The sequence below is a fragment of the Mycteria americana genome, chromosome 4 (genome assembly GCF_035582795.1).
Source record: "Mycteria americana isolate JAX WOST 10 ecotype Jacksonville Zoo and Gardens chromosome 4, USCA_MyAme_1.0, whole genome shotgun sequence".
NCBI classification, from domain to species: Eukaryota; Metazoa; Chordata; class Aves; order Ciconiiformes; family Ciconiidae; genus Mycteria; species Mycteria americana.
The window spans coordinates 18652977-18674720 of NC_134368.1; the positions used below are offsets into that span (position 1 = coordinate 18652977).

The window sequence follows — 21744 nt, forward strand, 5'->3', positions numbered from 1 at the left end:
GGTGCGGCCTCACCAGTGCTGAGTACAAAGGGACGATCACTTCCCTAGTCCTGCTAGCCACACACTATTTCTTGATACAACCCAATACACTATTGGCTTTCTTGGCCACCTGGGCACGCTGCCGGCTCATATTCAGCTTGTGGACATTCAGCTGATACAGCTGGTCCCTTACAATTCCAGTGTCCACAAATGGAAAGTCACTGTTCCCACACTTGTGGTCCTCCGACTCAGAGGACCGGGTAGTCTGAGGTCCATCAGTATTATTAAAGACTGAGGCAAAAGAAGCATTGAATGCCTCCGTTTTTCCTTCATCCCTATTAGTCAGGTGACCATCTTCAACAAGTATCGGTCCAATGTTTTCTTTAGACCTCCTCTTGCTATTAACATACTTTTAAAAGCCCTTCTTGTTATCTGACACAGCACTGGCCCGTTTCAACTCTAATTGGGCCTTGGCCTTTCGTGTCTTCTCCCTGCATAGACAAACCACAGCTCTGTACCCTTCCTGCAAAGCCTGACCTTGCTTCCAGAGATCGTACAATTTCTTTTTCCTCTTGAGCTCCACGAGGAGTTCCCTGTTCATCCAAGCTGGTCTTCCACCCCACTTGCTTGACTTATGACATATTGGAAGGGGCTAAACAATTGTCAGGAATAGTTTACATGTGATTGACCTATGTTGGGGCAGGGTTATAGCTGAGTGACATTTTAAGCTTCCTTCTGGCCTTATTATCTAATTTCTAGTTTAAGGAAAAAGTGGGGTTAAATTGTGTGGCTTTTTTATATAACAGCCAAAATTTAAAATACTGGTACTTAATTAAAAGTTGATTATCTATGACTTCTGCATGTGGTATTGTTTAACAGAAAATAATAAAGATGCTCTTCATACTCCAGTTAATGAAGCTAAAAGTAAAGTAACTGCAAAATCGAAATCCACAAGAAACAAAGCTGGCAAAGGTATGCACTAGCTTTTTCTGGCTACAATACTAGTTTTGAATAAAATAATTTCATGCTAACTCTTTGTGAACGTATAGATATAAAAACCATTCAGTCTTCATACTTCATTGTAGTTTTAAAAATTTTATTTGTTAAAAGATTAAAAGTCTGGTTTGTGGAAATTTTTGTGCTATTAGCCTCTCCCAACAGCACAGATTTATAAAAAGAAAAAGAAGTCCAACTACAGGATTTCAAGATAATTTGGCCATAGTCATTTACAGTAATGTACACATATTTGTGGGAGAAGTGGTACATTGCAGGTTTTTTGTTGTTGGTTTCGTTTTGTCACCACATTCTGTCTGTGGTGACTGCATATTTGTGTTTCAATGCAATATCAAACACTGAAGAAAGATACAAAACTAGTTTAAGAAAAGAAATGGTATCATGATATGAAAAGAGACTTTTGCTTATACCTAGGACAACGGAAAGTAGCAGCAGAAGTGAGGTCTGTGAGCAGAAGAAAAACTGGCACAACTGTAAAATGCGGTAGTGAAAGGTAACTCCTTTTCTCTCCACCATCAAAAGCATGATGTCTGTTCTAGCAAGGAAATTTAGTTCAAATGTTTTTCTTTCCCAAAACCTCCATCTTTAATATCCTCTATTCCTAATACACAGATAAATATGTAAGAAAGACATTTTCTTGAACTGGTACTTTTGAAACAATAGCAGGTTTGACACCTTCACATTTTATTAGCATTGCCCAAGAGCCTGTAATTCTTTTTTTTTTTTTTTTTTTTAACATAACTTTTGTGCGTAACATTAACATACATTCCAGCCCACAAAAGTTAGATTTTTTGGCTTACATTATTACTCTTCTTCCAATCACTTTTTCTGCTTTTTTAATAGCTGTTCTGTGGAGGAATAAATTTTTTTCTTTTTTATTGAAATTCTTTTTCCCCCCTCCACATTTTTGTTGCTTTTTTTTCAGCATGTAGTTGAGAAGCTTCTAGAAATGACTGATAAATGAATATACACGATGCATTCCTTAACTTACGATCTTGTAGGATACAAGTATTAAAAGGACATTATCTTTGTAATTTTCAGCTGTACTCACTCTTTCTCAAGCAAGTAATCCACGGACTTCAGGGTGACCAGGGTCAATCATTCCTGTTTGCCTATTTGGTGTGTTTACTTTGATACCACCTAATCTTTTGGGGATTTTGCTTATTTTGTAACTGCTAACACAGTTATCTTTACTGATACTGCTATATCACTTGGAAAACATTGATATATTCTTCTCAAAAAATAAGATGTTTATAATTAGTCGGAAGTGGGTTTGCTCTTTAAGACCATGTTTCAAGTTTGTTAATATAAAAACTCTTCAGTTTGCTTAGTCTTTTTGGACTTACTTTAAAATATTTTACATTTCAGTGGTGATGAAATTCCAGAATCAGTCCCAATGTCAAGTTCAAGGCCTTCAAGACGAGCAAAAACAGTGGCACTTGAAAAAACAAGAATGAATCTTTCAAGACTTTTGAATATGGAAGCAGATCAATGAAGACAAAAGGAGAGAAAGTGTCCTTTGCTCATGCTGGTAGTTAACATCAGACTTTTAAAAATAAGATTTGTTTTGTTGTTAGTTGTATTTAACTCTTTTTATGTTATGATACTTTATAATTCTAGATTTTTCTAGGAATTTTTAATTTTTTTTAAATAGATGTTTTTAGTGATTTTCCCGATATGAAGTCCATCATTCATGTAATAAAAATATATTAACATATTACCTGAACAAAACTTGGATTTTTTTTTTGACTTTGTAGAGAAGAATGCTTTTTATCTGCAAATAAAAATTGCTGTTGGTGATAAGTACTTAATAGTAAAAGCTGTTTTGATATTTAACATTATTTAGAGAGAATGTTTAACCTGGAGTGGTTGCTTCTGATGGCAGCAATTTTGAATGTACCTGCCTTTAATGCACCTACTTTCTTCATTTATAAGCCTGTGCATCTGCTGACCAGCTTTTATTGTTCATGTTAACATAAAATAGAATTAATCTTAATTGTGAATTCTGCTTCCTGCAGATATGTGTCCACTTGATTTTAAATAATGGCAATATGGTAAAACTTGAGTTACTGATTTTACAAACCTAAGCCTGGAAGTCTGCTACTGATCTTGACCTTGTTATATAAAATCAGTAATTTGCTTTTAGAAAAGCATAAAAATACTTGTGGTACAAAATAAGACCCAATAAGGAAAGGAATACTTAAGTACAGAAAGGGCAAAAAATGAAATACTTTAAGGTCTATGTACTGTCTTTTTAAGTGGCATACAATTGTGATTTCTTTGTAGCTTTGAAGTTCACAAAGCTTTTTCTAACGACATATCTAGGAATAGTCATGAGTTTTACAGAGACAATAGAAGATTAAACTGCATGTAGTAGTCACTGGTGGCTGAGCAGTTCACTGTGGAAATGCTAGCTTTTTGGTTTGGAAACAACTCTGTCAGTCATGTCTGTCTTTGTTACAATTGTGCTGGTTTTGGCTGGGGTAGAGTTAATTTTCTTCCTAGTAGCTGGTACGGGGCTGTTTTGGATTTGTGCTGGAAACAGTGTTGATAACACAGGGATGTTTTCGTTATTGCTGAGTGGTGCTTACCCAGAGTCAAGGCCTTTTCTGCTCCTCACCCCACCCCACCAGCGAGGAGGCTGGGGGTGCACAAGAAGCTGGGAGGGGACACGGCTGGGACAGCTGACCCCAGCTGACCAAAGCGATATTCCATACCATATGGCGTCATGCTCAGCATATAAAGCTGGGGGAAGAAGAAGGAAGGGGGGGACGTTCAGAGTGATGGCATTTCTCTTCCCAAGTAACCGTTACGTGTGACGGAGCCCTGCTTTCCTGGAGATGGCTGAACACCTGCCTGCCCATGGGAGGGAGTGAATGAGTTCCTTTTTTGCTTTGCTTGCATGTGTGGCTTTTGCTTTCCCTATTAAACTGTCTTTATCTCAACCCACGAGTTTTCTCACTTTTACTCTTCTGATTCTCTCCCTCATCCCACGGGGGGGGGGGGGGGGGAGTGAGCGAGCAGCTGTGTGGGGCTTAGTGCCAGGTGGGGTTAAACCACGACAACAATAGAGATAATTTCCAAGGCAGTTGGAGAAAACTCATGTGGATTGCTTGACATGTGCATCTCAACTACTGATGCCAAATGTAGCTTTCTAAGGAACCTGCATTTTAAAATAGGTAAATATACTGTAAATGATCTTTGGTAATTCTCAGAAATGGCTTAGGGCCACAAGTGAAAAGCAGCGCTCCCAAAGTGTAATGCCCAAACTATCATGCCTTTTTCAAGCTTGCATATAGAAAGGATTGTGTTGCTTTTCCTCCCTTTCAGTTTTTGTTGGAAACGTGTCATGGCATTTTGTGGTTTGACAAACTTTTCTGCTGATATTAGCTATTCAGAAGCTTATGTAACTGTGATGAATTATTTTTATTCATAATTTTAAACAGAATTTTGAAGTCCTGAGCTCCCTCTCTTGATAATTCTTTTCTTCAAATCTCCAACTTGTGTTCTAGTGTGAGTTTGCATAGATGCAACCACTTGAGATCGGAGACAGTGTCTGTCCCCTTGAATGCAGCCTGAACGTAGCTCAAAATGGTGAAATATATATTTCAGTTTTTCTCAGTTGATTGTCAACCAGAGCTTGCCTTGTGCTTTAAAATTTAGGGGGTTTTTTTGTTTTTTTTTTTTATTATTATTTCAGTTACAAGTTCTCTCTCACCCTCACTCTCGTGAGTGGTTTGCTCTTCCGCCACTAATACACTTTCAACCACTGCTGCTAGTCCACTCTTATTTTTGGTTAAAATGAGTTTCTAGCAAAAGCAGGAGCAATAAAAAATTATAAAGGATTCTCTGGGAATGCCTTCCTGAGTAAATTGAAGACCTTCAGTTTTGCCTTCTTGCTGTTCTGTTGTGCCTTGCCACGCATGCAGGTTCTGTCTCTGGTATCTCTTCAGGAATGCTGTACTGAAAAGATGAGGTTTCCCTGAAGTCACCTCTCAATTGGTGGATGTCTCTGCTGTGGATACGGCTTCACTGGTGTGTATCAATAGAAGACAGACATTGACAATCTGGAGTGAGTTCCGTGGAGGCCCCCAAGCTGGTCAGGGGGCTGGAGTGCTTGCCCTATGGGGAGAGGCTGAGGGAGCCGGCCTCATTCAGCCTGCGGGTGTTGGGAGGACCCCCAGTTACCTACAAGGAGTCTGTTGAGGAGATGGAGCCAGGCTCTTTGTTGTCGCACATGTGATGGGAGGACAATAAACAATGGGCGTAAGTTGAAACTCAGACCAGAATATAAGGAGAAAGAGGCAGTGGAACAGGTTGAGAACAGTTGGAACAGGCTGCCCGGAGCGGCTGTGCAGACTCTGTCCTAGGAGGTTTTTAAGACCTGTATGTAATGTCCTGAACAACCTCTCTGACCTCACAGCTGGCCTGCCTTTGAGCAGGATGTAGAACTACGGACCTCCTATGCCCAAATTACCCTGTGATCCTCTTTCAGGCTAGAGACTTGACCAGCACTGGCATGTAATTTCCAGCCCCTCTGGGCTCTTCCCTTGCTCTGCTCCCTGTTTTCTGTGCAATAGAAAATTTGGTGTGCTCTTACAAAATTACTTCATCTTTTGAGGAGGGATGGCTGCTTAATAGCAGGGTAGGATGATCACATGTGTGTTGTATTTTTCAAAGCTGATTATTAGCAATAATGGACGTTTAAATGTATGCAGCTGACTTTCTCAGAAAGTCACATATGGTAGCAATAGAGTTACATCCAAAGGTGATAAGGAGCCAAGTCTTGGAAGTGTCTTACTACCTGCAGTGAAAAATCTTGACTTAGTATGCATTACTCTTTCTAGCTAATACAATGTTGCTGATTTTTATTTATTCTGTGGGTTGAAAGTACCTAACTGCCGGGCTGCTTAATTAAGGAATAAAATTTTAATGCCTAAAATATTCTAATTGACTTAAAACCAGTCTGTTGCTCTGAACCAGTTAGTGTGCATCCTCTCTTTTTGCTGGCTAAACAGCAACAGGGTGTCCAGAGCGCATGAGCCAAACTAGACCTAGACTAGAAGACTTGATTCGATATTGAATAATGATAAAATAGCAGTGGCCATTTGTTGTCAAACTTAAAATGATCTGATGTTTATTCCTACACTAGTTTTTGTTTCTTAAAACCAGTTCTGTTATTGTTTTTGTTTGCTTGCCTAATCAGTCTCTTCAGACTACAAACTAAAAGATTTTCTCTTGGTAAGAGTCTCCTTTGGCTGGTCGCTATCTCAAGATGAAGGGTGAGTGCTGCACCGAGAACATGCCTTTTTCTAGTTCTGTTGTTTATTGTGTGACTTAGAGAAGTGGTTAGTGAGCTTGGGTTATGCCTGTATCTGACTCCCATCTGAAAAGTTTTGAACTCATCAGCCAATTTGAAACTCAATATGACGCAAAGGAAGGGATCACAATTGTTAAAAGTTAAGGAAAACAGATAGCTGCTTGGAGGTGAGACATGCCTGTAACAGAAGAGTTCGGGTATTTACGCTGGTTTGAAATGAGAAATCCACATGGCATCTCCTCCTTCGGGCACACAAACAAGATACAGGCTGCATTAGCTTCGCTGCTTGTAAGACTGTTTTTATGTCCCTTTTTGGATAGCCCTGACTCCTTACTATTCCTTGTGCTTTGGTGGGGCTCCGCTGAAGTCAACTTCAGTGCCTCTTCCCCAGGAAGTTTAATTCTCTTTGGCTTTCTGCCCCATAGAATCCAAATGCATTAAATAGCCGAGATACATAAAGACTCTAGACAGTGTGGTGTGATGATGACTGTTCGTTCTTTAATTATATTCTACACTGTCTGACACTTCAGTGACTCAAAATCCCTGTGGGATCTTGTGAGACTTAATGGAATTCACAACAATCTTATTTCAGTTACTGGATTGCACCTGCAAATCAACTAACTTGTGTAAAGAAGAATTGCTCTTCATTTTGTTAAGTAAGGTGATAATTTTAAGTGAATCCTTAAAACCTTTGTTTTATAAAATACAGTGTCTTCTAAGGAAATTTCCTTCTGGAAAATGAGTTCTTGGCAAGTAAAGGACAGACACCTTCTTAAGAAGTTGAATTAAGAAACCTCTACTCTAGCTATTGAATGTATGACTCCAGAAAAGAGAAATATATCATACGGTTTTATTCTAACACTTTTGTTATAGCTCTATTAATAATAAAGTTTTGATGAATGAAGTACATGAACCTTGCTACAGCTGATCTAAGCATGGAATGTCCACAATGGAGTCAGCTACAACCATTTACTACTTCTTTGAGTAGAGTTTAAAATTTTGATGTTTACATTGAATTTCCAAAGTACACAGAAAAAAAATGAAATAGGAAGAGCATTTACATCCATTTTAATTGGTGGCAGGCATAAATTCATAAAAACAAAAGGGGAAGAAAGACCGTTTAGCAGAAACCTCAAAAAGTGCAGATACAGGTTCATTGAATGACAATCTTTCGAGAGATTCTCCTGCAGGCTTGGCCTTTCTTTTAGACATTACGGTCATTAAACACTGTCACACAAAAGTTCTCAAGATAAATGAAGATGAAAGCATACTGCAGAAACAAACTGGTTGTTCGATACATTTCAATCTGTTTGTGAAGGAGATCTCCTCAGATAATTTACCTTTTCTTTTTACTGCTTTGCTTCGAGGTAGTTGGTCTCCACCTGTTACAGATTTGTTTGAGTTGTTATTACCATAAATCTTTACATGGTGACCTATGCCACAGATTACATAATATATTAACTTTCGTGCACAAAAATAAAATTGGCAAATCATAATTAAACTTAAAGAACATAGAAAAATCACAATACTATTAAAGGGGAACATCTGATTCTGATATAAATTTGTACTGCAAGAATTTCATGATGGTCAGATGTGAAACTTTGTATTTAAAAAAAGAAAAAGTACATCAAAATGGATAATGCTAGTAGTAATATAAAGCCAAATCACACAAGATCATGTCAAGATCAATGTAATAAATGCTTATTATTCAGCAGAAAAAAAATCAGGAACAATGTACAAAATAATAGTGCAAGAACAGCTGCAATCTATTTGTTCTCATCAGTTTTGAGATTTTGGTTAAAAACTTTACAGCTGGTGAGAGATGCTGCTGAAAAACTCAGATTCCACTCAGTGGGCTGATTAAGGCACATCTTTATGGACTTCAAATGTTCATTTTCTGTGTTCATGTCTATTGAATTCTGCGGCTCCGAGACTTTCACTTGTAGCGTGCTGTGAGAAAAGAAGTGGGGGTGGGAGAGGGAAAAAAATGAGAAAAAGTTTAGTACACTTTCCTCTTCCCCTGCCAACAAGCAAACTGATAAGAGGCAAGATGAGGTGGTGGCAGATTGCATACACTGATGGGGTGGTTTGTTGTTTTACTGCACTATGTTCCAGAAACACCGAGATCAGAACCTGACTGTGCTGCGCTCTCCAGGTTGTAAAAGTAGATCAGGCTTGTTTGTTTGTGTTGAAATAGCTGAGGTCCTGTTAATTTGCAGAGACTGTCCTAGGTCAGCCTCCTGCTAGCGCTATTGCTTTGCACAGGAAGAGGTGTGTTCTGCAGGCTGGCCTGTCTTAAATCGTGTCCAGCTGACTACTGTAAAAACATAGAGCAGGAACTGGGCAAGAGTTTGGGCTTGGGTTTTTTGCTGACATTGTTAATTTAGTACAGCCATGAAAGGACTAATATATAGACAATGTTTATTTTGTTTCAAATCTAGGAAAAGAAGTAATACAAGAAAGGAAAGAAACCTAGCCCTTTGTGGGGATCACTATGCAGACTAGGACGTAAGTGTGGACTGAATCATACTCTCATTGTTGCCATATAGAATCATAGAATAGAATCATAGAGCAGTTTGGGTTGGAAGGGACCTTTAAAGGCCATCTAGTCCAACCCCCCTGCAATGAGCAGGGACATCTTCAACTAGATCAGGTTGCTCAGAGTCCCTTTGAGCCTGACCTTGAATGTTTCCAGGGATGGGGCATCCACCACCTCTCTGGGCAACCTGTTCCAGTGTTTCACCACCCTCATCGTAAAAAATTTCTTCCTTAATGTATAAAGCACTGTAATTGTGCACACTCAGAAGACAAGAAGGTAGAGTTTGGAAATCCTAATTTCAAACCTCTCCATCCCTACAATTTTTTTCTTTTTTTACTGCCTACCTCCTGCAGTGATCTGTGTGCAATTCATTGCTTCTCACCATCCTTTTCAAAGATTTCAAGAACTGCAAGAATGATACAAAGTTGGAAATATTTCTAATTACTGAGATGAAAAAAATAAAGTTCTTTGTATTGTAATGAAGAGTAGGAGGTAATGATCATGCTGTAAACTACCTGCACACAGTTTCTTCTATCAAAAGGATGCTTAGGTAGCAAGAAGATATCTTAATGGCTCTTACTTGCTGCATTTCAGGAGATGAGGTCCACCACAGGACTTAGGTGCAAATTGTCAAGGACTGAGTCTGCTGCAGTGTAGTGTTTGTTCACTGTTCACAAGTGTGAACAGTTTAGCTGAGGACATTCAGTAATTGTAAGACTATAACCTAAAACATATTAGCTTGTGTTCCTGAAATACTATTGACTGACTTTGGTTAAACTTTTTCCTATGTCATGGCAAGAGGGAAAGACAGCTTGTGTAACCGCTAAAGTGACAATTCATTGTTATTTTTCACAGATCATCTGAAACACAATTTTCATTCTTTTACATTTTTATGCAAGCTCTCTAGATGGCTGTGTGTCTTTCTGACATGGTAGTGAAACAGGCATTGCTAATTTACTAACCCTCCATAACTGGGGAGCATGGGAGCATAACATGCTCCCATGACCTGCATTTCCTTGTGCCCTTATTCTTCTGCCTCCATCTTTTGTCTTGTTTTTGCCTTGTACCCTTTTCCTTCATTCTTTTCTGGTTTGCACACACTCTTGTTGCTCTGATCTTTTCCTTCCCATAGGAAACACAGAGTGCAAGTGTAGGTGACAGAGAAGACTTTAGTCGGCAAGGTTACTTTCTTGAATTTACAGCCTCTTCAGACTTGAACCTTTACCCTCACTTGCTGTGAGGAAAGTCAAAGCCTTTTCTTATGACCATGGGATTAAGTGTACATCTGAGATGGTGCTAGGGCTGACTTCTGAAGTCTTGCAGCTTTCCTCAGCCTTACTGCTTACGTGCTTTCCAGGCGTGGCCAGGTAGCAAAACTTAACCTCTTAGCAATGAACAGAAATAACCAACAGCTAAACGGAGAGATAGAGCTGGGATGTTGTTTTGTTTTGGGATTTGTGGTTTGGGTTTGTCGTTGTTGTTATCTGAAAGGAACATAAATGCCTTGGGAATTAAGAAATTGCAAACTATGCAAAGTGCTTTAAAGAACAGTATTTCTACTGTCTTTAAAGCAGTAGACACATGAACCTTGTTTAATGCTGGGCAAGTGCCAGACAGAAAAAGCTAAAGGTTCAGGCTTCTCAAATGATTTGGCATGTTACTTCTGTATATATAACCTAGGAATTGTACTACATCGTTATGGCCCCTTTTCCAGACAACACTGCTAGCAATAACAGAGTGTATACTAGGATTTGGTGTAATTGTGACCATAATTCCTTCCCATTTGCTTGGACTGCAAATGCAGAGTGCTGTAATACTACCAAACAGCACTTTACAAGTAGTCGACTATAATGGTTTCCCTCTCTGAGGGACCATCCTACTCTCTCTGTTTTAGTTTGTAAACTAAAACTGTTTAGTTTGTAAACCTGCAGTTGTACAGGTTTTTGTACAAGGTGTAAAAGGCAGGACTGAATTTGCAAAACTAAAACTGAAGTATATGCTAGTAATTGTCATGCAGGAATTTACCTCTTACAGAAGAATTCTAGGAAACTCGAGAGAGTGGCATTTTAAGAGAATGCATGAAAACAGGAATACAAAAATGTAAAATTAATGTTTTTTTCAGTTCCCCAGTATAAGTAACATCAACATAAAAAGCTCAAGTATTTTAGGAAATTTTACCTTGATAAAAATAAAGTGGAAGATAATATGGTTAGAGATCTGCATTAATATAGTCATTAACCAAGAACCTAGTCTTTCACCTTGCTTTTCATTCTTTTAGCTGTAGTGGTTTATTTTCTAGTTGTTGATGTAACAAGGTACAAAAATGGTGTATTTAAATAGTATTTTTAAAGGAGAAAATGTAATTAAGGTGTAAAATTAAATAGAAACAGTTGAATTTCTCCAGCCAGATCCATCAATAGATGCTACTCTAAATTTTATTCTGCCCTGCTTACAGAAGGTGCACTGTGCATTAAGCATTCCTAGCAGAAGACAGAGATGTTTCATACAGCAACCCTCCTGTCAGGAAGAACTGCAGGTTACAGCCTGATGCTACCAGAAGCCATGAAGCCCATTTCAGTAGAGCTTGGAATTAGACTGTAGAGCATCTCTTCTCTACATCCTCCTGGAGTTTTCCACTACCAATGCTTGCACCAGTAAGAGGATGGAGGTCCCTTTAACTTCCTAGACAACAGGCATTTACTGATCTTATATAATGGTCTCTAAAAAGGTTAGAATTTCCAATTCTGAAGCCATCTGTTTACTATTCCAGCAATTATAATCTGTTTTGCTTTTATTCACTCAGGATTGACGCAGTTAATCAGCTTCCGTGCATGTGATTTGTGGAAGTCAGCTACAGGTGCTTCTGTAACATGGAACATAAATTCCAGCCATGGCATATTCAATAGTTCTGCTTTCACTAGTGAATTCGAAGACAGGCCAACAGTGCTAAAAGCCCAGTGAAAAAGAAGAAAACAGTCTTTATTTTTTAAAAATTATTTTGTATGATAAACTAGTGATATTTCTTGAAAATTCAGATGCTTGTCTTCATCTTTAATTACACTACCCTCTACCAGCCCTTGTCCTCTAACTACTCTTGACATGCTGGTAACATATTTACTGCTTAATTTAAAGGATTTCATATTTCAGAGTGTACAGTAACTGATCCTGATCATTCTTGTCTCTTCTTAGAAAGTAAAAATTGAAAAAAAAGTATATGGAAACAAGACTATACCTTTTTGATTTGAAACAATAGCAATTTTTAAAAAATGTATCTCAGGGAGCTAAGTTGTGTGTTTCTGCAGTCCTTTCCTTTAGCATGCGCTACATCACTGCTCTGTATAAGGAGCACGTTCAGTCTTACCAAGATTTTCGACTCTTCTAAGTGAACATATGTGAACTAGTGGAGAGGCAGGAGGCGCCGGGTACCCCACTGAGGATGTGGACACACGAAGGTCGTGTACGGTGACAGGACACACAGTTTTGTCAATGCAAGCTGAGGATGCCCTCACATGCTCTTGGCTTTCTTTGGATGCTGCTGCACACAAAGCCAATGGGTCTCAAAAACTGCCAGTGATGACCCCAGGATTTTTTTTCATGTGTTGCAACTCTCAGTTCCCAAATCACCATTACTGAATAATCTCTGAATTGACTACCTTTCAACAGCCTTGGAAAAAGAAGCAATTGCCTATGTTAGTCTAACAAATCATAGCAGCCATATCAGAATAATGCCGACAGACTCTGAAGTCCTATCTAGTCTCCCCTGGCTAAGACACAACCCTATGTGTGGTTAAGCCTCCAGGCCTACTAGGACCTAAAAGGATCATCTCACTCCACAAAACTTTCCTCCTATCATTAAAGCAAAAAGAATTAAATAGAAAGGTCTTTGAATTCAACCTTCTACTAAAGCAAGCAACAAGGGGCCTTCCCATGCTCCTAAGAACTAAAGAAAACCCCGCTCTTTTCCACACTTCCAGTTAAAACTGCTTGAATACAAGTATTTCTTTGTGAAATTCTGTGTTTCTGTCTTTAGTTTTACCCAAATCATTGTTATGCTAACAGAAATACTGATTTTTAATAAGAGGACATGAGAGCAATACTATATAAGTTGATTGGCTGCCAAGCACAAAAATAACATTCTTTGAGCTGCTTATTTTCTGTGCAGTTTGGAACTCTGTTCTTCAGGAAAAACAGGAATTTGACACCTGTTGTATGAAAATGATAAAGTTAAAAAAAAATCTGGCTAGCTCAAGTCCATACATTTGCTGAGTTAATCTGTGTCTACAATATGACAAGGCCATGCAGAAAAAGTAGGAATAGGGATAAATGTTTCTTATCTGTTAGGTGACTCCTCAGCATCTCCTGCCAGAGAGATGCACACGTGTTGTGTGTTTGTATGCTGTAAAATGACTATGAAAGTATCACTGTAGGGTTATGTTTCTTTAAATCTTTTGCAACGCTTATTTCATAGATAAAAACATCTCCTTCCCAACTAGCTGAGAGCTAGGTCAAACTGTTTTTTACGCTCATGTCTACCAAAAATTCTGCAACTGCACTTGCTAAACACCAGCATCAATGATGTGCAAATTGATAGCTTGGAAAGCATAAGAGCATTCATGCACTGATTTGAGGCTTTTACAGAAAGGTTTCAAAAATAGTGAGTAGAAATAGTAAAACTTTAGCAGCATAAAAAAGTGTTCTCTGTACAAACTACTCAAACATTTCCCAGAAAAGGAAATAGTGGAATATATTAGGTTAAAATCTACAATGACTACAGTAGCCTCAGCATGCTTTCCAACAGAGATTGATTTGATAATGCAACATACATTGAAATTAAAGCAAGCACGCACAGTCAGATTTATTGCATCTAAAATTTAAACTCATCTTTCCACAATGCCAAAATGCAACAACAAAGAAATCTACAAAGAAATTTTTTAATGTCTCATTTCCATTTATCAAATGGATTCTCGTTGTAATAAGAAATAATATTTTTCAGCTGAGTGGATGGAATACCATTTGGGAATCTGACAGAGAGAAAGAAATGCCCTGGAAATAGATGGCATACTCAACTAGATCAAAGCAAGCTGGGGAGATAAGCAATATCCAGGGAGTCTTTTAAAAATTAGACATAAGAGCTGGGTTTAACACAGCTGGAGTACTAAGACAAATAAAACGGTATACAAGACAGAACCAAGACAGGAGGTGAACTGAATGGCGACAAAAAGACAGGGTGAGAAGTCAGAACCAGCCACAGTCCCAGACTGAAATTATGGTGGAAAAGTTTCTTTTGCTCTTCACACTAACTCAGAAACGTTCTCTTGGTTTGACGGAAAAAAAAAAAAGGGTGGGAAGAAGAAAGGAAATAGGAATGAAATACATACGAAATATATGAGAAAGATAAGAGGCTAGTAGGCATTTGCTGAGCACTTGTGGCACATCAGTGAAAGAGGATTACTTACTGGTAGCTATTTCCTGAAGCTATATACTGAAATATCCACACACTGTTCGAGCTTTAAGTTTAACTTGCACAGAGACAAAATTATATAGCAGTGGATCTTTGTTGCACCTTTTACATCACTAATTTATCTTCAAAGAACACAGCCCAATAGTAAAACCAAACAGCGTATTGTATGCATTTCCAGGTAAAAGTTTGGCAAGTGGAATAGGTGACAACAGTTTCAGAGTGCAGTCACAGAAATAACATGACTTTTTCCCCAAAATCAGTCAGCTATAGAAAATGTTCTCACTCCCTCAGACATAACAGATCATAGGCAACATAAAAGGTTTAAATTGCAACTTCGATGCAGAAATCAGGAACTGAAACAAGTACTAAAAAAAAAAAAAAAAAAAAAAGAAATTAATCAGACCTGCACAGCCATGGAAGTACAGAGCTCAGTCCTGCTAGCTCCCCAAAACACAGGACAGATTTGAATGTATGTTGACAAATATAAAATATAAAAAACATTCCTGCCCCCTTTTTAAGTTATAATTATTTAAAGCAGCCTGACTTGGAAAGTTATTTAGAACTGTGATCTTTTTGACAAGAATCACTATGTTTTGTGGCAATACAGATTATTTAGCAGTCCACAGAAGGCACAGGGTTCTTAAAGAACAAGGAAGCAAAATATTAATGTAAGATATCACTGAAATGGGCATGAAGAAGGGAGAAAATTTTAGGGCATAATTTACTAGTGATGAGAATATTAAACCTGTTAAAGAAAAAAATAGTCCTATGATCTCAAACCATTCATAGCATACTGTCTTCAAAGATCTTGGAAACAAAAAACAGCTAAGAATCTAACAGTTGAAAGGAAGCATCATTAATTGTGCGATGAGCATAATTAATTAAGAATTAATTCATCCAGGCACCGCCATGAAACAGGTCTGCCTCTGATCATCAGTTCCATGAAAGAAAACTACCTACTTTCTAGGCATTATCAGAAGTTAGTAGCATGCAAATAAATTAAAAAAACCCTAAACACCTGTTGTGCAGATAAGCACTGTTGCATTTGCCTTAGAAACGTACTATAACAGAAAAAAGTTTTTGCTATTTTTATTCTACTTAATCATATCTAAAAATGGTTTTGAATGAGGTACAGTAAGGCTAAGGCTTGGAGGTTCAGAACTATGTATGCTGGTTCAGGCTGTTCTCAGAGGGAACAAGATGCCACCATCTCAATACTGTGATGAACGCAGCTATGTAAATCTTGTCATTTGAGCTGGATTAATCTCAGATCTTGGAGGGAGATCATCTCAGAAACATGATGAGATAGTCCCTGGGTAGTTTATAGCCCACCAGACTTCTGAAGTAAGGAAGGTCAAACAATAATTTGCAAATAAGTAATTTGCTTTTCTGAGATTTCCACTACTAAAATGTAATTTAAAAACAGCTGTGAGTAGTAAACTGATAAATATGAAAGATCTCACCAACAAATATGACATACAAAAGAATTTTTTCAAACACACATCTCTAGAACTGTAAACTACAAAGACAGGTAACAACAACCACTGCAGTTTTAAGAATGGATACGTTGAGTATAGCTCTTAAATCTTTACTTGCATTGTAAATAAAATTCTCAAATTTTAAAAATAAATTATTGTTACTGAATGTTTTGAAATTTATGCTAAGTGCCCCAATAGAAACACTGAAACCTAACTTTAAGTACTTTTTTCTTCACAATTTAGCCTCCATTCCAAATGGAAAACATGACACATAAAGAGCACCATCTAAGTGAGAAATTTTTTTAATTTAAAAAAAAAATCATATGGCATTCTTACAGTTTCTAGACAGAATTTTTCAGCTAGACTTCCAGTTCATGTACAGGTAAATAATCCATTATTTGAAGCAAATAATCAAGATTTCAGTAGTTTGAAATAGACAACTTTGAGGGGAAGCCTGTGTCCGTAAAATATCAAGTATAATCTCTGCATATTTGTGAAATTCACAGCTTAGATCATAGGAACCTGTGACAAGATCCATCTGAAAAGACTGATTTCCCTAAGCATCTTAATTTTTATGTACGCATGTATTTTAATATGAAGTATGAAAGTCTTATTATTCTAATTCCTAGCAGGACCACAATTTAGAAATATTCTACCCTGAGCTGCAAAGTGAAAACAAAGAATAAGAATACCTACGTAAGACCTGCTTGGAAAAACATGAATGTAGTCACATGACTCACTAATGGCTTGACAACCGATATAAAACATTCAAAACCAAGTAGAAATGCATAGGCTTATGTTTTGAAAGGATTTTAAGTCCTAAGCTAATGTTAAATTAAGGCCATTTCTACTGGTAGGCACGCAGTAAGAAAAGCAGGTCTAAAGTCGATAATCACTGAAGAAAGAGCTACAGCCAAGTTAAGATACCTGCCCCACTTACAGATAAACCATGATAAAAGACAGAACCACAGATTCCCTTTATGTATGCTTAGAAGTGGAGACAGAAAGGAGCACGTGGCAGTAAGTAGAGGATGGAGAGTAGGTGAGCTGGCACAGCCACTGAAAGTTTGTGAAACTCCTGTCTAAATTTAATTTGTGATAAGGAACCAATAAAGCTGAATGCAGACATAAGTCAGGTGAGTTTCTGCTGTTGAAAGAACAAATCAGACAGTAAAATCTGTCAGATTGACAAAACCAAAGCAAAGCCTAGGTCTCCATAAAGCGTGAAGTTTCTCAGTAAAGATTTATATCCTCTTAACAGAGCAAGAGATACCATTATTTGTACTCCAAAGAACACTGAAAAATAATCTAAGCAGCCTTTACTGATGTCTAGAACACAAGAGAAATCATCATCAGGAAAAGGTCTCCTTCCCTCAGTTATGAAAGAATGGAAAGAGAAATATAAATTGCTCGACCTGTTCCACAAGAACAGAATGTGCAATTTGCCATAAGAATGGGAGCAGGAACAGGAACTTTTCCAGAATTACAAAGTGTCCAGAGCTGTTGGCCCAAAAGCATGGAGCTAGGAAGACAAAGTCTGTTTACACATCCTGATTTTGGAAAAGAGATGTGTCTTTACACTGTAGGAAAAAAATTAAAAGTTACCTGGTCTTCAATAAGAAAAAGTGGATTAAAAAGTAGGCATGGCTATTTAGAAAAGATTTTCCGTACCTGGGTTTGAAGAAATCTATGACAAAGGCTGACTGACATCTTGCTCATATGATATTATAAATTTCTTATCAAGTGTAAGAGATAGTATGGACCACCAGAAGTACACAATGACAAATATGCAGTAAAAAACAAAACAGGGAATGAAACTGGGCTGCACTCATTCTGCAGTGCTCCTGAGAGTATGCTTTGGCACTCACAAACATACAGCTTGGAAAAAAAGCAAGCTGATGTGTGATCTGAGAATCAATTAAAGTTTGGTACTAAAGGAGAGCAAAGGATGAAGAGAGGATGCAGATGAATGTGGCACAACCAGAGTGTAATGGTCTGAATGGTCTGAACAGTGCTTCAGACATGGGTCTGAATAAAATAAATGAATAAAAGCAACGGTGTGAAATAAACAACAGTTCAGCAGGGACCATGGCAAAGTACCAATGCAGGTTAGGCAGTTCTTTAACAAAGGTGTAGGCAGCTATAGTGCATCACATATGAAGTCCATGCTATGTTGCTGTAAAAATACAAGTAAGTATCATGATATATAAAAAGCAGTAGGATGGCTAACATTGGAAGAGACAGCCAGTGGCAATGGTGTAATTTTCATTATGGGAGCTAGGCCATTACACGAAGTGGTTAGACATCCCGTTTGGGCTCATCAGCCTCCCTGAAAAACTGTGCACACTTTCTATGCTTCTGTGAGAGAGGGAACAAAGGTAGAAAGCTGCAAGGAAAACACAGGTAGTCTGACTTATTAAAGCGAGTAATATAAAAAATAATGTTGACAAAAATCACACATTGAGGGGAAAAAAAAAAGTGATAATTTAGATGAGAAAACAAGTCAGTCAGCTGCAAGCTGGAAATCCAATAAGGAGGAAAAAGAAATAACAGTTAGAGGAGACATGAAAACTGAAGTAATTCAAGATGATACCTTAGGCATTGAAAGGAGAAGATGGAGAGATATGTCTCAAGAACAGCATTATTTTGTCAAGATACACTGCAACCAGTCAAAACATTATTTTAAGTTAGGAACCTGATAAAAATGTGTGGAGTACATTTTACTTATTGCTTAGTTACGATAACTTCAATATTTTATTTGACTAGTAGTGAAATAATTTCTATTTTCTTTTCTAGCTTTTTAATAAGGCACAATTAAAAAAATCCTTGCAAACAACAAAGTAATTAAAAATGCCAATTAACTTCTAAATTGGGACCTCAATCTAGGTTCCCTTTGCAGTATTTCAAAGAAGTGATTTTCTCTTAAAATGGTACCTTAGAAATGTTCTCAGTTCATAGGTAGCACAACATATCCCAATACAAATATATATATAGGTACAGGTCTATAAATCATACATTTCTATATACTTGTATCTGTTAGAAAACACAACTTTGGATTCCAAACATTTTCTTCTGATTTATTTTAAAATATCTAATAATATCTTTTAAAGAACTAGGAAGTAAACTTTGTTAATGCGGACTCCATGAACTTTCTTTGCTAGATTGCATACCCAAGAACACCATCATGTTTAATGTCACATTGAGACCACAAAGCATGACACTACCTCCAATTACCACTAAGGGCAAAACTGCCAAGCTATGATGTTGTAGTGGTGCGTGCGTATGAATGCAAAATGCTGCTCTTAAAATCTTGGGCTTCCCATATAAAACAATTTCCATTCAGATACAATCCATCTAATTAGTTGTTGATCATTGTAAAAAATATCTGGCTTAATTAGAACCTGAAGGCTGCCAACAGCTTTCAGAAACACTCAGTATGCTAGGGAACACTCAAGACTCAAGGCCATTCTAAAGGGCAGAGAGTCTTTCTTTTTCATGTTGACCATAGGAAACACCAGAGAAAAAAAGCCTCATGGTAAGAAAATGCTGTCCTTAAAATATGGCAAAAATCTTATTTGTATTAAATTAATATCCAGTTACCAAATGAACACAAGGAAGAAGGAACATAAAAAATGAAATATAATTTCTAACAGCTATCGAATGTTTACCTACATTTGAAACAAAGTTTCGGATAAGTTCATAAGATGATGCTTTACTCTGTAAAGCACTGCAAACAAATGCTTAGACCTTCTCCTGAAATATTTTAAAATAATGAAAACATTTCTGTTAGTCTCAAATCTTGTTTAAACAATGTCTTTAAGGCACAACCGTATAATTATAGCAAAACAAAAGGACACTGCTAGCAAAAGGATAAACAGTGAATAAATGCAGCACTATATTTGGCTTGAAAATCTGAAGAAGGTGTCGAATCATCAAAGAACAGACTACAACTATCTTTTGATTGAGTGCAAGAGGCATTAGGGAAGGAAAATCTACCCAATACATGCAAACAACAGCCCAGTCATCTCACACCATTTTAAACCTTCCCCTCGATTCTGGAACCAGAATCTGCACTTTTTTAATGTAACTAACTGAAGATTCTAGTATAAGATACTTCACAAAAAGTTGGTTAACCCCCCCGCCCCCAGCTTTAGCATACAAAACAGAGGATGCAAACTAAGGCATAGTACACAGGTCTCTGTAAATTAAAGCATCTTTCTTGAGCAGGAATATTTTTCCAGAGCTCAACTCCAAATGTGGAATTGTCTCAGTATAATTAACCTGCTTTGTGATGGCCACACTACATAAATACTTTATTTACAAGGTACATCATCATAGGCTGTGTTGCTTGACCTCTATCCTTTTCTATCTAACATCAACCGAAGCTCCACTTTAAGGCAGTAAACTGTTAACAGAAGAGAGGATTTTAAAAAGGGTATGTACTTGTCATATTTTCAAAAGCGCTAGGCAGGCCTGGGAAAACGACTATTTTCTCTTCTAGAGAAAGACTTAAGCAGAAAGACAGAAGCCTGCCTATATTTATATAGTATTATCAGTTTCCTAAAGAAAGCTGAAAAATTTAACCATTTCCTCAGGACTGAGAACAAATAGGAAAGCTTGAGTATGAGTTTCTCAGTATTTGAGGAAATTGAATTAAAAAGAGATAACAAAACAATACTGAATAAAATGATGAACCACCCCCCTCACCCCCCACTTATGTATAAAACTAGGTATATAAATCCTACACAAAGGCTTAATGATCATTACACTAAACTACAGAAATTTCCTTACAGGTAAAGGAAATTAAAGACTTCAGAGTAGAGTTCTTGGAAAGAGTCTACTATTCAAATAAGCAAAAGTAAAAATCCTTAGCTCAGAACCCTCAAAAGAACATGAGGAACAGCATACCCCAAGGCAATATGTAAATGACTACCCTTTAAAATAAAACAGCACCCAAAATCTATACACCTCATACTAGATCACATGATGGGAGAGAAAGACAAGGGAAGGACAGACTATATAATTGCATTTAGCAAGTGGAATTCCAGAGTGTAAAACAAGATGGAGTGTTAGACTGTGGTATTAGAGCTGCTGTTGATGCATTAAGGGGAATGAGGCAGAGACCATTAAGTTCATTAAATGAGTCAGGATTTATTATACATGTATAGTCAACCATATATCAAGTCTACCTTTCAGCTTTTATCCTTCTGCATTAAAAATGGCCCACTTACTGAGAATAGTCATTCATTTCAATATTGTTTCTACATTTTCTATGAATTTTCTTACTTTGTTTTATGGCTGTCTGAAAAAGTAACTTCTTGTCTGGCAATTACAGTTATGAAAATTTCTATCTGCTTACTCTGCATCACAGGTGAAACTTATTCTGAAGCCAAGTAACCTTCTGATGAAAAGCCTTTGTGAAAAGAGCTAAGACAGGGCTGTTGAAAAGGATTTCTCAAAATCAACAGATATAATGACTGTTACACTATGTATCTTTTGCATTTTACCTAACCCAATATTTTAAATTTGTTCCACATTAGGAGTGTAGAATGTTCTCCTTCATGAAAGAGAAAGCTGAAGAGACTTGCTAAAAACAATCTTTTTTGTCACTAGATCATTGGTGTGAGACTAATGTCTTCCACAGTAGTAGGAAAGCGATTCATATTGTGTAGCCTTATTGCTACTGGATCGCACTACCGTAAGACAAATAAGCAATAATACTGGAATATTAATGCCATACTAATATAGCTGTGTAAAAAGAGTTCATAAAATTTTCCCTCTCAAGAAAATTTATGGTAACAGAAGTCAAGTTTAAGAAAAGTTTTATCTGTTGTTGTATTCATATAGATGTTATTTTATGTGCACAATCAAGAGACCAGTTAGACTCATAAAAATACCAAGTTTTCACAGTTAGGTTCCTATGAAAGGTTCCTAACTCTTGTAGTCAACTGTG

The 21744-nt window shown here is 37.3% G+C and overlaps 2 protein-coding genes across 4 annotated transcripts in view; one reads left to right on the forward strand and one right to left on the reverse strand.

Annotated features, from left to right (window-relative positions):
• NCAPG (non-SMC condensin I complex subunit G) overlaps nt 1–2497 on the forward strand; it is a 31083-nt gene extending 28586 nt beyond the window's left edge. Inside the window, exons 19-21 of one of the 2 annotated variants that reach the window (XM_075499839.1) lie at nt 859–951; nt 1408–1486; nt 2362–2497. In XM_075499839.1, coding sequence (XP_075355954.1) covers nt 859–951; nt 1408–1486; nt 2362–2488 — 299 coding nt within the window. In that variant the 3' untranslated portion in view covers nt 2489–2497. The remainder of the gene's footprint in view (nt 1–858; nt 952–1407; nt 1487–2361) is intronic. The other variant, XM_075499840.1, reaches the window with a different exon arrangement.
• Nucleotides 2498–7209: 4712 nt separating this feature from the next.
• LCORL (ligand dependent nuclear receptor corepressor like) overlaps nt 7210–21744 on the reverse strand; it is an 87674-nt gene continuing 73139 nt past the window's right edge. Inside the window, exon 7 of one of the 2 annotated variants that reach the window (XM_075499836.1) lies at nt 7210–8263. In XM_075499836.1, the coding sequence (XP_075355951.1) occupies nt 8080–8263 (184 nt within the window). In that variant the 3' untranslated portion in view covers nt 7210–8079. The remainder of the gene's footprint in view (nt 8264–21744) is intronic. The other variant, XM_075499827.1, reaches the window with a different exon arrangement.